At 48.6% G+C, this 17,319-nt stretch overlaps 1 protein-coding gene across 5 annotated transcripts in view; it reads left to right on the top strand.

Moving 5' to 3' along the window:
* Positions 1-17,319, top strand: part of SIK3 (SIK family kinase 3) — a 267,644-nt gene that overhangs the window by 241,259 nt on the left and 9,066 nt on the right. For 2 of the 5 annotated variants that reach the window (XM_061440397.1, XM_061440402.1), the window contains 8 exons: positions 1,143-1,213; positions 3,438-3,581; positions 7,336-7,486; positions 8,227-8,352; positions 8,620-8,705; positions 9,136-9,245; positions 10,249-10,588; positions 11,364-12,241. In XM_061440397.1, coding sequence (XP_061296381.1) covers positions 1,143-1,213; positions 3,438-3,581; positions 7,336-7,486; positions 8,227-8,352; positions 8,620-8,705; positions 9,136-9,245; positions 10,249-10,588; positions 11,364-12,241 — 1,906 coding nt within the window. The remainder of the gene's footprint in view (positions 1-1,142; positions 1,214-3,437; positions 3,582-7,335; positions 7,487-8,226; positions 8,353-8,619; positions 8,706-9,135; positions 9,246-10,248; positions 10,589-11,363; positions 12,242-17,319) is intronic. The other 3 variants (XM_061440400.1, XM_061440398.1, XM_061440401.1) reach the window with 3 other exon arrangements.

The raw sequence follows: 17,319 nt of genomic DNA, 5'->3' as shown, positions 1-17,319 counted from the left end.
GTAATAATGAAAGTGTGATTTTTGCTTCAGTGCTTGAGGCATGGTGGTTCCGTGAGCCCCAGGGTTTGAGTAGCTGTCAAGGCTGTACGATGTCCCAGCCCACAGGCAGCCGGGAAGAGTCACCATAATGCATGCATATTGTGGCGGTCCTCATGTTTTGGCGAGTGACAGTGATTTTAAAGCGTTGAATTGTAACTTCACAGTTATATGTTATGTGCTACAGTGGACTTTTAGAAAACCAGTATGCTTTTCTGGCGTTGCTGCTGCTGCTGCTGCTAAGTCGCCTCAGTCGCGTCCTACTCTGTGGGACCCCATAGACGGCAGCCCACCAGGCTCCCCCGTCCCTGGGATTCTCCAGGCAAGAACACTGGAGTGGGTTGCCATTTCCTTCTCCAGTGCATGAAAGTGAAAAGTGAAAGTGAAGTCGCTCAGTCGCGTCCGACTCTTAGCTGTCCCATGGACTGCAGCCCACCAGGCTCCTCCGTCCATGGGATTTTCCAGGCAAGAGTACTTTCTGGCGTTAAGGACATCTAAAATCTGGAAATAACTTTAACATGAAACAACAAATCAGTTCCTAGTCATTCCAGGTAAACAAACTCCTACTATATTCTCAGGTCCTCAAACACCCGTGGGCCTTCTCTTCTCTCTCGGCCAAGAAACCTTAGACGCTTGCAACCTCTTTCCTTCTTGGCCGGACTCATTCCTACTCATCCTTCAGGCCTTGGGTACGGGGCCACGTCCTCTAAGATGCCTGCTCAGTTCCCACACACCCATGACTGGGTCATGTTATTTTGTCCTTTTGTCTGTTTGCCTATCTCTGTCCTCCACTGGACTGTAAAACAGGGGCAAAAACTTTATTAATTCACATTATATTCTGGAACATAGTGGGCATTCAGTTTATTTATTGGATGAATAAATGAATGAAGGAAGATGAATCAGAGGAATTAAAATCAACTGAGCAAGGTAAAAGTGGGACAATTGAAAGGTCTGTGAATGTTCTGTATAACCCAGGGATCCTAGAAAAGCTTTGCAGATTAAAAAAAATAAAGTACCCGAGAGGCCTGCCCCGAGCCCAGTGTCCAGAGTAAGAACTGCTGCGGAAGAAGCGCCGCTTTGAGCTTTTCCTTCCTGTCTTTCCTCAGGCAGTGCCAGCAGTCACCCCTGTGGACGAGGAGAGCTCGGATGGGGAGCCAGATCAGGAAGCTGTGCAGAGGTAATGTGGCATCTGGCAGTGCTTGCAGAGCGTCCTTGGGCAGGCTCCCCCTGCGACCAACGAAAGGTCACCTCTGCCCAAGGAGGTGGTCCAGTGCAGCTTCAACATTTGTGTGGTCTCTTTGCTCAAGCCAGATGGCATGTTCCTCCCCACACGGAAGTCACGGAAGACTACCCAGAAAATGTCATTTCTGTAAGCACCATTGGAAGTCCCCTAAGTGACAGCAATAACCATAAGAACTTTTTCTCTCCTCCCTCCTTCCTTCCTTGCCCCCTGCCTTCATATTGCAACTCCGATAGTATTCACAAGGCACAAAGCCTGCTCCTACCTGCCAAGAACTGTTACTGAAAAGGAATTGGAGATTTGGGATGACAGTGATCCTAGCTAGTCTGGCCATGGACCGCTGGCATGGACTCTTCCTTTCCAGGAGAATGAATACCTCTTGTACTGTTTGCTGTGTTTCTGCCATCCCCTTGTATCAACAAAGAGATATTGAAAAAAGAATATGGGATTCGGTCCAGGGACAGATGCAAATATCCATTGTTTGCAGAGATGCCTAATTCACAGAAAACGGCAGTGACCATCAGGCATGCTGTACTGTTCATTTGACCTCAGTTCCATTAGCCGTGGTCCTCCAGCTTCATGCATGATCCCTTGTGGGAGTTGATTTTCTTATTTTTCGGGGAGGGCGGGGGTTGACCAGAATCCAGCATGTATTTTCCCAGAAATACAGGTGTTCTTCAAGATTATATGTTTTTTCCCTTGAGGGAAGTTGAAATAAAATGGTTTTCATGGGCTCTTGGGGAAACTTTGAATGTTTTTATCAAATGGATATTAAACTGCTAATGGCTTACCTACCCTCTGGCAAGTTTACATACCACTAATTACTCTCTAGCCTGTTAACTGGTTTTAGCTGAAATGGGCAAAGTAGTTAAGAATGAATGAAACAAGACCTCTTACCCGGATGGTTGCTGGCCAGTGTCCTTTCTCTACCCGCTAGTAGCTCTGCATGAGAGCTGCTGTCCAAAAAGAAGCTGGTCCCGTGTGGAAAGAACAGTGGAGAACAGGGGTGTTGGCAGGTGGGCAAGTTCCTTCTACAGAATAGCCAATAGAAGAATTGCGTTGACTTTGTTTCTTTCTTGATGTTATTATTTCGATAGGTTGCCGATCACAGGGTGTATAAAGTTGCATATGGGCCCTGCTGGAGTCATGAAGAGAAATTAGGAAACTTACTGCCTTCCTACTTGAATTAGATAGCAGTATTTCATCTTCTCTTCTTTGTCTTACATTTTACCCCTCCAGCTCCTCCTTTCTTCTTTAAAGACCAACATTTAAAGGGTAAAATGCCCATCCCTTTTGATGTCATGGAAGGAATGATGCTTCTTTTATTCATGCCCAAGAAGAGCAGCAGTGGTGAAGGAAGTCATCGTCCAGACCAAGGGGGACCAATGCGTTATGGTATTAGTGGTGGATCTGAAAGACCTTCAGAATAAAAGTCATCAGCTTGTGAACTCTTCAGCTTTTGAAACTTCTCTTTTCTTGCCTTGCCTTTTTTTTCACCTAAAAAACAGTTCTAAACATTTCATGTGGTTTCATTTCTTCATCCTTTAGAGAATGTTGGTCTCCTGGGGACAGCATCAGTTTTTCTTCTCCGACAGTGGAGTTACAGTCTTGGGGCATGAGGAAAGGGTTGGTGTGGGAACTAACTTAGCCCCATGCAAAAGGATCTTTTTCCATGATTTGTAGCAAGGTCAGCCTCAAACCCTGGGGGCAGTGGCCTCAGGAGACATACGCAAAGCCCATCTGAATCTCTCTCTCAGCTCATCTCTAGGAACAGTCCTTAGGGCTCATTTCCTCTGACTTGTATTTTGGAAATGTGGAGGGAAACCAAGGAACAAAATTAACCAGCAGAAAATACATTCTTCTCCTGAATGGAATAAAGTCAGGAAAATTGATCCACTTCATGAGCGACATCTGTTTTCTCTCTTCTCTTAACGGCTACTCTTAGGTCCAGCATTGAGCCACTTCAGTGGGAAGCCAGCTTTTGTTGGCCTTCTGGGACATGTCTCACTTCCATCCAGTCAGGAGTCTGTTGGCCATTGAGCCCTTTCTGTGCTCTGGCGCCACTTCATTCTGAGTGCTTTGGATTAACTTCTAATGCTTCTTGCTGAGGAGTACTCCTGTCTGTCTTTTTTACTATGAAATGTGCTCCTGCTTGTTGCAGGTACTTGGCAAATAGGTCCAAAAGGCACACACTGGCCATGACCAACCCTACAGCTGAGATCCCACCGGACCTACAGCGGCAGCTAGGACAGCAGCCTTTCCGTTCCCGGGTCTGGCCCCCTCACCTGGTACCTGATCAGCATCGGTGAGTAGCCACGTGAGCCGTGGGAGCTCCTTGAGGCCCATCGGACAGGCCCCTTCTGGCTAGTCTTAAGACGTGGTGACTAGCATCATGGCTTTAAATAGCATCCTGAACTTTGCATCTTCTCAGCTCCTTGACTCAGCTGTGCCCAGGGCCATAGGAGATGCTTCTTTCCCATTATCTCGTAGACATGTTTATTGCCTGCAGTTGCTCCTCATGACTCTAGACGTTGACTCATAGATGAAATTGAACTTGAAACCTGCAAGTGGGTGAAGCTCTCAGAAGACCAGCTGGAGATAGGATTTGTAACCACATCAGTAGGCTTGACTTTTAATAACCCATCGCCATCAGAAGGATGAGCATTTCTTATCATGTGACCCCTGAATGAGGATCTTGGATGGGGGAAAACACATTCCTTTGTGAGTGGTAGAGTGGAGACACTGCATCCTCTTGAGTGTTGTGCTTGAAAGTCATCCTTGCAGCATTCTGATGGAAAAATCTTCTAGTAGGTCTCTGGTAAATTTATAATTCATTTTCTCTTAAAGACATAAAAACAAGTGTAGCCTTCCTTGCCAAGAGAACTTCACAAAATTGAGTTCAAGTAAGCCTGGGAATGAGGGGAGTGACACCTTGCTAGATTAAGAAGGTGGTTATCTTCTGTGAACTCTGTGATGACCAAAAATCTAAGCTTAGTCCTTTCCAAAGCTGTCCCCAAGCTCACAGGCCACAGTTTCAAAGCCACCACCAGTCGCTAGAGCTTGTTTGTTTTTTTTTTTTCCCAGTCTTTTTGGGAGGACAGTGAAGAGCAGCCTTACTTGGGAAGTTGGGAAAGCAGATTCTGAGGAAATTAAGTTTATAAATGTGCTGTTACTCAGTCTTGCAGCCAGACTCACGCTGGCAAGCTTGACACAGTGTTTGTATTGTGTCTTGTGACCCACTGGGCATCACAGGTAATCAGCAGAGACAGGTGACCTCTGAGCAAACTGAACCAACATTAATGCCACGTTGGAACTCGGAAAGAAGAAAGATAAGGTTTCATAAGTGACCATAAATAATATGGTACAAATGGTCTGTTAGGAGTGGCATGAGTGACATTTCTCAAATAAAACTCTGGGGTACAGACAGTATTTTTCTCAGGAGAATCTCTCAGGAACCTCACTGTTACAGTTCTCCACCACTTTGGGTGATCATTAGCTGCCCGTACATTTTCTATGATTTCTCAATAACTCTGAGCTCTCTACTGTAACCTGATAGACTTTTATTGCTTTATTTCTCCCTGTTCCTGTCTTTCCTTCCTTGACAGCCCCACACTTGGATTTTCAGCCTTTGCCAGGCTCTGTTGTTTAGTTTCAGTCCTTTGGGTTTAATCCTTGTTTAATTCAGGTGCTCCTCAGGCCATGTTGTTGTGGGGCAAGCATGAAGATGAGCACATCACCACAGTCTGCCTTTATCGCTGACCTGATACTGTGTTTAGTCCTGTTACTAAAGGAAGGCCACACTGGCCCACAGCTCCATTTGTGTGGTTTCCACGCTGCCTGGTCATTGTCAAGGCCTTGCCTGCTGGAGATCTGTCTACTGTCTGTTTCTGTGTGAACACTCTTGGTAGAGTGTTTCAAGGGTTCCCTGTGGTCAAGCCAGTTTGAACTGGAATGAATACTCTGTGAGTGACGGATCGTGTAAGGTGCGGTGTTTATGCAGACTCAGCTCGTCTCCATGGAGTTGCTGTAAAAGCATGGTGACAGAAGAGACTGAAGCAAGTCTTCAGGGCGAAAGGGAAACTTTCCAAGGCTGTCCAACACTGAGAATGGGTGGCCTGGGGAGATTATTGAATTCCTTCCATTTGCTGGAGGAAATGACACAAGAACAGCAGATATGTCTATTCTTCTGGGGTATTGTAGATGAAGTCCAACATGAAGACAGAAGAGGTATCCGAGTGTGTAATCCTGGAATTGTGTAATTTATAAATTAAAAGAAAAATTAAGTGTAATTAACCAAAAAAAACCTAACTAATACAAGATGGATTTTATTTAGGTGGGGAGCCAAGTCCCTGTTTGAAGAGTGTAGTGGGAATATCCGCCTGCCATGAGGCTGTCCTGAGTTTGAATGTGATTGCTAATAAAAATAAAACACAATTGATACTCTCAGTGCTTCCAAAATGAGCAGCTACATGAGAACTATTCCTCTGAAGCTCCTTGTGCTGGGCTGCCCAGGCTGTCAGTTTGTTCACAACCCGATCTTCTGGGAAAGTCATGAAATACCTGGATCTGGGGTGGGAGAGAATGTGTTTTGTACAGACAGACTATAATTAACTCCTTGAAGAACACAGATTTCTGAGTGAATCAGAAATGTGTCCACCATCAGAAAATACTGAAAGTATAAGAATCAAATTCTAGGAGAAAATAGTACCTGCTTGCTTTAACTCCAAACACCTGAAGTAGAAACAGAAATAAATATTGAGGAAATACCCCTGAGACCAGCTCCCATGATCACTGTTTCTGGAGTGTGTCTTCCAAACTCATTTGTCTTTTGTGTTACCGAACCCAGATACACGTTGTGTTCATTTCATCAGCTCACTGCTGTGTCAAGCTTCAGGTGGAGTCTCAAACAGGAGCCATCATTAGAGGGTAGAGGGCTTTTCCCTGCTGCCAGAACTCTTTTAACTCCTCTGCACACTCATCAGCCCCTCCTAGACCCTCCGTGTCTGCTGCACTTGAATTCGCTTGTTCACCCGCTTTCTTAGCCTTGGTTCCGCTTCTGTCCAGAATGAGTAACTGGCAAGGTGGTACATCATTTCACCCACAGCTCAGTGTGATGTCATCTCTGCCCTGGACCTGAAACCCTGATCCTTTCCATCAGCTGCTGGAATGCTGCCTTGGCAGTCTTTTATCTGCTTACTTCAACCCATAAACATCTCTTTTTGATTAGGTAAACAAGTATAGGTCTTAGCTTCTAACTCTCATGTCGTCTTAGGCATTCCTTACTGATAGCTCGTTCTTTCTTTCTGTAAGACGCTGGCTTTGTTCTTATTGAGCAGTGGGGGTCATTTTGAAGGTACACAATTCCTCTTTCATTAGCAGGTTGGGAGGGTGCTACTGCTCTGAGAAGTTACCTCTCACAGCAGATAACCTTATTTGCGTTGACCAGGTATGTGCAGGATCTTCAGGCCCACGTTACTTAAGCATGGGCTGTCTCCATCTGGGGATCAGAGACCCCCAGTTTCCCCACTTTAAGTTCCACCTTGTGTTTTCTAGCATAAAAAAACCTATGAATTCCAGGCCAGACCTTTGACCCCAAAGTTGACTAGTTTCCCTCTGGTCGGTCATACAGAGGGTACTACTCAGGGAAAACTTTAGGTCACACGGGTAGGTTTGTTCTAGGTTTGTAAAGGCAGTAGATAGAGACATGACTGTAAAAGGAGGAGTTCCTGTACAGCTGGGCTTGAGGGCTACTGTGAAGCTCCTCTCTCTCTGACCCAGTGTATTTTTAAGAACTGGATGTATATGATCCCAGGACCTACCCAGGCTTGGACATTAAGCCAACTCAAGGTAAGTGGAAATGGAAAATGGTCACTTGGAGGCCTCTAAAGGGAAGGCAGGCTAGGGAAACGACTGGCCTCTGGAGATGGCATGGAAATGGCATAATATGCCAGGCTGCGCGTGTAGCCAGCAGCTTTGTGTTCATCTGGAACAGCGTCCCTAGGTGATTTGGTCAAAACCCCTCAGTCCTAGCCCCTAACCTTCTCTTCCCATATATTCAGCTCCACCTACAAGGACTCCAACACCCTGCACCTCCCTACGGAGCGTTTCTCCCCTGTGCGCCGGTTCTCAGATGGGGCTGCAAGCATCCAGGCCTTCAAAGCTCACCTGGAAAAAATGGGCAACAACAGCAGCATCAAACAGTTGCAGCAGGTAATGTTAGAGACGGCAGGCAGCTCTGGAGAAGCATGGGTAGCAGAGACCAGCATGGGTAACAGACCGGTGCTGCAGGAGGACACAGGTGTTAAGCTCTCTGCCCCTCACAGCAGCACTGCAGTTTTAGAGGTGCCAAAGCAGACAGTCCCTTACACGCTTTCCTTCCTTCTGCTTACGTCCAGCTTTCCCCAGGAAGGGACTAAATTTCCTCCTGTCTCTGTGGTTCCTTAGAGAGGAATTTCTGGGCTTGGGTTTCAGTGGGAAGCACCCGGAAATGTCTTTTGAAGCAACCCTGGCGTTCCCCTCATGACTTATGGGCACTGGGTCTTGTTGGAGCCTGCTCTGCGTTCTTACCACCTGGCATACTCTCCAGCTGGTATGGAATGGTGCTCCCAGAGGAAGGAAGTGTACCTCCAGGCTTCTATAAAGGGCCGGTTTCCTTTCTGCCTTCCTGACAACCAAGCTTCGAGTGGCATGTGCCTTGTACACCGATTTCACACTGGAACCTTCGCTCGTACCCAGGCCATCTTGGTGTTTTTCCCTTCATGCAGCCAGCACAGAGCGTGAATATATTTAGTACACAAATGCCCACCTAAAGGGGTTAGTTGCTCATCAAGGACACAGTTCTCTGTGGGCTCCTTCTGCCCATGAGACCCAGAGCAGCTCTGTGTCTGCTGACGGCACTGCATGGGGTAGGCCTGGCTGTATCCCCTCTGTATGAACTGCTTTCCCTTCAGGAGTGTGAGCAGCTGCAGAAGATGTACGGGGGGCAGATTGATGAAAGAACCCTGGAGAAGACCCAGCAGCAGCATATGTTATACCAGCAGGAGCAGCACCACCAAATTCTCCAGCAGCAGATTCAAGTAGGCCTTCCCTCTCCGCTTTCTCCAACTTGTCTGGAGTTTGCTCTCAGGCTGATGGGCCTGTCAGTGCTGGAAGAGATCATGCAGGGCAGAGTGGAGTTGAGTTATTTGTGTGGTTGCCATGTTTGAGTCAAGGTAATCAAGCCTTTTGATGAACGACGGGAGCATAAATCTCAGTCACAGATAGTCTCTTCCCTTCCCGAGAATACCTCTGGTTAGTCTTCAAGCTCACGAGTATTTTTTTCTCCTTTCCCGCATGTATTTTAGGACTCTATCTGTTCTCCTCAACCTTCTCCACCTCTTCAGGCTGCATGTGAAAATCAGCCCGCCCTCCTCACCCACCAGCTCCAGAGGTAATGAAACATGTTCTTTGCCTAAGCTGTTGGCCTAACTCACATGGGAGACAGGACTGACAATAGCATTCATCTTGGAAAAACCCATCTGAAAGGCAGGAAGACCAATTTAAATTTCAGCAGCTTCCTAAAATCCTGACTTCCTGTGCCACTTCATTTTCTTATCCCCATGAACCATGTAATCTGACACCTAATACAGGAGGCCAGATGCAGTGACCCCTGCCTCCTTGGGCCGTCTGGGAAAATAAGATGCAAACAGGCTTTCAGTAGACTGTGGTGGGTGGCCTGTGTGTGTGTGTCTAGCCTGGAAGCTTATGAAAACTAAAAATGGAGTTTCTGCCTGTGGGTATCAAATGGCTGAAACTAACTTCAAGGTTATATTGTCACCTCAGGAAGTGTATTTACTCATCTGGTTCTGTTGTTTTTGAAGGTTAAGGATTCAGCCTTCCAGCCCACCTCCCAACCACCCCAACAACCATCTCTTCAGACAGCCCAGTAACAGCCCTCCCCCCATGAGCAGCGCCATGATGCAGTCTCACGGTGAGTGGAGAGGTTTTCTCCAAACCGTGAGCCACAGGAGAAGTGAGGCTTCGGCTTGATTGCCTCAAGCCACTGGTTGCGGTGATGGAGCAACATGCTGTGTAAGGGGGTGGTTCTAGTGCCAGGCTGCCTTGGCTTGGCTCCTGCTGCAACCACTCCTTAGCTGTGAGATCTCAGGTAAACTACTTAACTTCCGGGCATCTCTGCTTTCTCAAATGTAAGACAGGGATAATAATACTATGAGATATATATGTTAGGTATAATACTTAGAATAGCCTCTGGAACAATATAGTTCTCGATAATGGTTGACTGTATTGATGTTTTCATAAAGTCCCCTCCAACTGTACCAAACGAATGGGCTACTACCAGAACCTGCCCTCTTGTCACTCCTGAGTTTGGTGGTCCTCTGGGCACGTGGCTCCTCTCTTGTGGGTGTTCAGATGGAGGCAAAGATGAGCGGGCCCTAATTTATACAGTCCTTCAGAGGCCAGCACTCTGAGGGGTTAGCGTTCTGAAAACTGAGAATCTCTTAAGTAATGCCACCCAGTCTAGATCCCCTGAAGAGCCTGAGTTGGTCTCAAAGCCCTTCTTACTCAGAGTAGGGTCCCTGACCAGCAACATCAGCAGGAAAAATAAAATCTCAGATCCTATCGCAGACCTGCTGAATGAGAATCTGTTTTAGCAAGATCCCCAGGCCCTTCACACGTGCATTAGAGTTTGAGAAGTGTTGCCCTGAATGAGAGCTACTTAGAGAGTAATCAACGGGCAATTTCTTGGAATTGCAAATTCTTAGAGCCCCGTCCTTACGTACTGAGTCAGCGTTCTGAGTGTTGGGCCCAGGAGTGTGTGTCTTCACGAATCCCCCAGAGGAACCTTCCATGCCCTGGAGTTGGAGGAGCCCTGCTCTGGGTGGTATGCAAGTTGAGCATCCTCAGTGGCTCCCATGACTTCTGGCCGCAGGTAATCCGGGCATGTGGTCACTCTGGGGCTCCTTTCTCCCCAGGTGCTACATCTTCCTCCCAGTTTCAAGGCTTCCCCTCCCGCAGTGCCATCTTCCAGCAGCAGCCTGAGAACTGTTCCCCTCCTCCCAGCGTGGCACTGACCTGCCTGGGCATACAGCAGCCTCCCCAGTCACAGCAGGTGACCATCCAAGTCCAGGAGCCTGTCGACATGCTCAGCAGCATGCCTGGGGCCGCTGCCGCCTCTGCAGGCCGGGGTGTCTCCATCAGCCCCAACACCAGTCAGGTTCAGATGCAGCTCCGGACCAGCCTGATGGCCGCCCTCAGCTATGGGCACCGGCCTTTGTCCAAGCAGCTGAGCGCCGACAGTGCAGAGGCCCACAGGTGAGGCTGCCTGGAGTCTCCCGGCTCTCTCTCTGGGGGACCCAGGTGGGAGGAAGCCCCTTAGGAGGAGGAGAGGAGAACAGAAGGGCTCTGACTGGGCTGTGCTCATTTCAGCCTGACTAAAAGTGAGGCAGTGGGCTTGGGATGGACTTGAAACCTATATGCTGACTCAGGATCAAAATGCTAGTGAGACGCAGGAGGATAGTGACGCAGCTCCCTTACTATATAGCTTCCCAGGCGGTGCAGTGATAAAGAACCTGCTTGCCAATGCAGGAGATATAAGAGATGTGGGTTTGATCTTGGGTCAGGAAGATTCCCTGGAGGAGGAAACAGCAACCCACTCCAGTACTATTGCCTGGGGAGTCCCATGGACAGAGGAGCCTGGTGGCCTGTAGTCCATAGGGTCACAAAAAAGTCAGACAGGACTTAGCGACTAAACACCACTACCACCTTACTATAGGTCTGCAAAGAAGAAAAGGGCCAGTTAGAGGAGTAGGTAAAAATTTCAGTTACCCTCCTTGTCTGTTCTTCTAGGATTGTTTCTTTCCATCACTCATATTCTAAGAGATGGGCACATCTTAATTCAAGTGATGTTGCTACCCTCAAGCCGGAGGGGGTGGTGGGGGTAATGCCTACACCCCCATCCTCCCTGTGGCCCCGCGGTTCTCTGTACCAGCAGAGACTCACTGCTGAGGAGGAGTGGTAGCCGTTCCCCGGGGAGTTTAGCACAGTTGTCACACGGATGCCTGGTACTCACTCCCTTTTGTGTCTGCAGCTTGAACGTGAATCGGTTCTCCCCTGCTAACTACGACCAGGCGCATTTACACCCCCACCTGTTTTCGGACCAGTCCCGGGGTTCCCCCAGCAGCTACAACCCTTCATCAGGAGCGGGGTTACCTCCCACCCAAGCCCTGAAAGTCCCTCCGCTTGACCAGTTCCCCACCTTCCCTCCCAGTGCACATCAGCAGCCACCGCACTATACCACATCGGCACTGCAGCAGGCCCTGCTGTCCCCCACGCCACCAGACTACACGCGACACCAGCAGGTGCCCCACATCCTCCAGGGACTGCTCTCCCCCCGGCACTCACTCACCGGCCACTCGGACATGCGGCTGCCCCCGGCGGAGTTTGCACAGCTCATCAAAAGGCAGCAGCGGCAGCGGCAGCAGCAGCAGCAGCAGGAATACCAAGAGCTGTTCCGGCACATGAACCAGGGGGACGCCGGGAGTCTGGCTCCTGGCCTTGGGGGACAGAGCATGACGGAGCGCCAGGCTTTGCCGTATCAGAACGCTGACTCTTACCACCACCACCACACCAGCCCCCAGCACCTTCTGCAGATCAGGGCGCAAGAATGTATCTCACAGGTCTCCTCCCCGACCCCGACCCACAGTTATGCTCCCCAGGCGGCGCTTGTGCACTCAGAGAGCATGGAGGAGGAGTGCTCGTGCGAGGGGGCCAAGGACGGCTTTCCGGACAGGAAGAGCGGGAACACATTGACCAAAGGTTGCCATGACAGCCCCCTGCTCTTGAGTACAGGCGGCCCCGGGGACCCTGAATCTCTCCTGGGAACCGTGAATCACGCACAGGAGTTGGGGATCCATCCGTACCGACAGCCGGCTGCCGCCTTCACTAGAAATAAGGTGTCCAGCCGAGGTAAGAGCCCTGCAGGGTCGATCTCTGGGCCAGCCTGCCCTCGTTCAGTGAACTCAGCGGTGTTTACCTTTTTCAGCTGGTACTCTGGGTTGCTAAGAGAGAAAGAATTCCTGAGAAGACCTGCAGGATCTTTTACGGGAGAAGCACGTAGGAAATGGGTATCTGATGGGGAAGGGAATCTGTTTTCAGAATTAAAAGAGAGTGATAGAAAATGAACACACAGATGATGGTCAGCAGGATGTATTACCTGTTTTCCCATATTCAGACTGTGGTTCCTTAGAATCCAGAATTTCTCAGCTGTCATCAAAATAGCTAGCTTTAACCTCTGTGATAGAAAAAAATCAGCCAGTGCTAGGGAAACAGGGTTTAGTGTAAACAGTTTTGGAGTAAGTCAGGGTCCCTCGGTCCTGGACTTGCCTCTGTTATGAGTGCAGTGACCTTGTCACTTAACCCTCAGGTTCTTATTTCCCCATCCGTGAAAAACGGCAGGAGGAATAACAGTCCTTTGCAGAGTATTTGTGAAGATTAAAACATACACATATGTGTTTATGTTGATACATAATGTTTGTGTGTGTGACACAGGGGGAGAGAGGCATACTTGATAGCTGAATGTATGATTTAAACAATTTGAGGTATTATTATTCTGATCACTTCGTTAATAAGCTAAGTACAGAATGTTACAGCATCACAAGGGATGCCATGCTGTTTCGTTTAGTATCACTGTATAATTAATGAGGGCATTCATTTTCCTTTGGAAGGAGATTGGAGTCACTGTAAGTGAGTTATGCTCAGAAAATGTCATTTCATTAGTGTCATAGCATTCACCCTACCCAAAATCTGGACTGATATCCATCCCATCATCACAGATCTTGAAAGCAAGTTTCTCCATAAAATATTCAACCCTGAAACTGGGCACTTTTCCCACCCTCCCTTCTTGAAGCCTGTCCTGCCCTGCACTTGAAAGTCAGTACACCAGACTCAGCTCCTGGGGCAGTTGGGTCCCCAGGCACAGGGCAGGATGGAAGACCTGACCCTGAGTCAGTTTATGTGAAGAGGGCGTGGTGCCTTCAGGTGGTGCTCATTAATCACCAATAGGGATGCAGTTCCATAAAACTGCCGTTAGATCTGGGCTTTTGAGCAGATGGGTACCATCCAGTTTGAGGTCTGCACCAGTCAGACGTATTGTGTCCACCTGCAGTTGCTGTATTTTTGAGTTGACGTAGGCTAGGGGGAGGTTTTGGGACCAAGTCATAAGTGGATTGGCTGACAGACTTGGGGATGTTTAGGCTTGGGGGGAAAACTCAGGAGAGCCATCACACTTGTCATATGGAAAAGGATTAGATTTCTCTGGATTCATATTATGAGGCAGAGCCAAGACCAGGATGGAAGTTGCAGCAGCTTTCAACCCCCAGGGAAGCCTTCACAAGAACTTTCCAGAAGAGGCTGCTGAGCAGACTGGGAGCTTTCTGTGGCTGGGAGTGTACTAGCAGAGGCAGCTTGACAGCATCAGGGAGGCTGGGAAAGCTCCCTGTGTGAACGGCAGCTTTCATCGGAAAAGGAGGCGAGCTGACATTTCCCTAGGGCGTTTCACATGCCACACACCAGAGGCCGGTCACACGTAAATTAACCTAATCCTCACAGCTCTTCCCATCCCCATTTTACCAGTGAGACAACTGAGGCACAGATTAAGTAATTCACCCCCAAGGTCCACAGCTAGGAAGTGGCACTGAACCAGAGAGCTGCTCACTCCACTCCAGCAGACATGTCCTGAGCACACACCGCGTGTGCAAGACTCCAGGAAGGAGCAAGTGAGCACACAGTGCACACTCCCCACCCCTTTACCCTGCGTTGCCGTATGTGGAAATAACCTTTTGAAATATTTTTCTTCAAAATGATTCTCTCTCGATTCCTTTCACTTTTCCCTGCTCTGTGACGACTATATACAGAGAGACCAGGAGGCTTGAACGTGCTCGTGTCCTCCGATTGTCAGAGGAGCCCCGCCCCTTTTGGCTGGCTTGCGGGTCTGTTTAGTGCCTAAAGGAAAGCAGAACGTGGCAAGTTCAGGTGCTGTGGGAGCACCAGAGCCAGGGGAGACTAGTTCTGTTTCAGAGCAGAGCCAGGTCTCCCCCAGTGGGTGACATTTGAGTGAGGTCTTGGTGACCTCGAAGGTGGCCCAGTGGTAAAGAATCCACCTGCCAGTGCAGGAGACTAAGGAAATGCAGGTTCAGGCCCTGGGTCGGGAAGATCCCCTGGAGGAGGGCTTGTAACCCTTTCCAGTATTCTCGCCTGGAGAATTCCCATGGACAGAGAAGCCTGGCGAGCTTCAGTCCATGGGGTCTCAGAGTCAAACATGTCTGAGCCACTGACCACACACAGACTTGGTGGATGAAGAGGATTTTGCTGTTTGGATTTAGGGGAGAAGCATGAGGAAAGGCCATGGATGAGAGTGTCTCAGGAATGTTTTAGGGGGAGACAAGCTGCCTTCCTTGAAGTGCAGTCTACATGAAGGAATTAGAAGCTAAGGGCAAAGGCTTCCTGAAACCCAGAGTCTGATCTGGATCCAGCAGCTTTAAATCAGTTCACTTCAGACCAACACATGAGTCAGGAGTCTCTTGACAGATCCCTCCTACCGTTCCCCAAGCTGAGTGTCTGCGATCTTCTCCCTGTCCCTTCTCCCTGCCTTCTTAGACCCACCGCCATCGCCACCACTCTTCTCTGCATGCGTCTCTTTCTCTTTAGGTTTCTGGAAGAATCCAGCTGTAAATACACCCCTAAAGGTTTTAGCTCAAAAATACCCTGTTCTTGTTGCCTCATGATCAGGTTTGAAAGTCTTAGTCACACTGTCACGTCTGACTCTTTGTGATCTCGTGGACTGTAGCCCCCCTGGCTCCTCTGTCCATGGGATTCTCCAGGCAAGAATACTGGAGTGGGTAGCCTTTCCCTCCTCCAGGGGATCTTCCTGATCCAGAGATCAAACTGGGGTCTCCTGCACTGCAGGTGGATTCTCCACTACCACGATCAGGTTTGCTTGCCCCCAAATCCTCCTTTTTCTTAGATCTCCTTTACCCGACCTTTGATAAGACCTTTCCTAGAGGCCATAATCTTACCTCCTGTCCCCCTTGCCAGTGTGTGCTAGAGGTAATCCTTCCTGTGTCTGCCTAGTTTACTCTTTAACTTAGCTTATGCCTTTTCTTGAATACTATTACCTTGCCTCTTTCTAACCTCTTTCCACTTATGTTTTGAGACTTTTGGAACCATATATACAATTATCTTTAATGAATAAAGCCCCCAGTTGATTACCACGTGGGTTTAGGATCCAGTACAGTTAGATAATGCAATAGAGAAAAAATGGCCTAGGGAAGCCCAAAGCTGCTCCAGAGTTAGAAACCCTCCGGGAATGTATGTCTGCATGTATAAAACTACTTCTTATACTGAGGCGTCCCCACTGTCCTTACCTTAAGCACAGGAGCTTCCTCTGTGACCCCCTGGCGCATAACCCCTCCCCCCGTCTTCATCTGTGTAGTGAGGGATGCTGGCCAGGTGCCCGCTCCAAGAAGGTGTTTGTAGTACCTCTGTTCCGGGCTTGGTGCGCTCCAGTCAGTTACTCGTTTATTTTTTACAACCACCCTGGGCATGTGTTTCATGATCCCTTTTACAGGAGAAACCGGACTCCACAGCCTCTCCCCGCTTTAACCTGACATGCTCTTGTTGTTGTTCAGTCCCTCGGTTGTGTCCAACTCTCTGCGACCCCAAGAACTTAGCCCACCAGGCTCCTCTGTCCATTGGATTTCCCAGGCAGAAATACTGCAGTGGGTTGCCATTTTCTCCTCTAGGGGGTCATCCCAACTCAGGGATCAAACCCACATCTCCTGCATTGGCACACAGGTTCTTTACCACTGAGCCACCTGGGAAGCCCTAACCTCAGATTCTTCTACTCTTAAGAACTTGAGAACTTGCAGTTTGACATCAACAAAGAATCATCAGATAATTTGCCATTCCTTTTGCCAGGAAAGGGTTGTGATGCTCTCCCCCTACCGCCCTGCAGGCACGTGGGGGCAGCTCATCCTTGTTTATCTTTGTGGGTGGCGGGGATGCCTCCTGCTTTCTCTAATGATACCCTTCTATCTGTGTAGTCACACACTAGCCCCCAAACATTCCATCTGTTGCTTCTATGACAGAGCAAAGTCAACAAAATTTATTGAATGATTAGGTCACATAAGACTGTATTTTAGGTCCAGTGGGGAAGACAGGGATGAAAAGCTAGAGAACCTGCCCTCAGGGAGCTTATGCTGGGGGGATGGGGGCAGACAAGCTCATAAACAGCCTTAACATGAAGCACTGCGTAATGAATGCTGTAAAAGATGTAATTATAAGAAGTAGAGCTAGTGTCGTCCTTCTAAAACTTCTTAAGGGTAGCTTATCAGGGATTGCTGATGTTAGTCAAGGAGAATTAAATGCCATCCTATCAATGGCCATAGTTACTTATTTTATGGCCACTTGCCACCAATCAGTGTGGGGCCAGGCTCTGCCAGAGAGCTGAGCCGGCAGCCTGCCAGAGGTCTGTTTGAAATATGTAGAAGGTCAGGGCTAGACATGCCCCATGCTGCCTGTAATCTCCCTTTCTGTTCCCCAGGAGTAGAAATAGGTTTATCTCCCCCTATGAAAGTTATTACATACACTTGATTTTTTTTTTTTAACTTTGAAATTAAATATGATAGCATAACAGTTTACGCAGTGAGAGTACCAGCTTGAACTCACAGAGAAGACCACGTTTTCCCTGAGTCTGCTCAGCTTCAGCAGCCCTGGAGGACTTCAGGCCCCATAGAGGGGTGAAATGGTGGCAGATTGGGAGGGCTCACCCTCCAGAACCTTTGAGAGGGATATGCACACATGCACTTCTCTCATTTTCTCTTAAGACCCAGTAAATGAGTAAGGACGAGTCAACATTGACAGATTCCACAGAGAGTTGTGCAAGCTGCCCCACGGTTCCCTAGGTAGGTGGGCGGTGTGCATTGTGCCCGTTTGTGTATTTTTTCCCCTTGCCTGATCAGATGGTCTTCGCCTCCTCTGTACTTTCT

The sequence above is a fragment of the Bos javanicus genome, chromosome 15 (genome assembly GCF_032452875.1).
Source record: "Bos javanicus breed banteng chromosome 15, ARS-OSU_banteng_1.0, whole genome shotgun sequence".
Classification (NCBI taxonomy): domain Eukaryota; kingdom Metazoa; phylum Chordata; class Mammalia; order Artiodactyla; family Bovidae; genus Bos; species Bos javanicus.
Note: the sequence above shows the minus strand (reverse complement) of the source record. Positions and strands in the feature narration are given on the sequence as shown.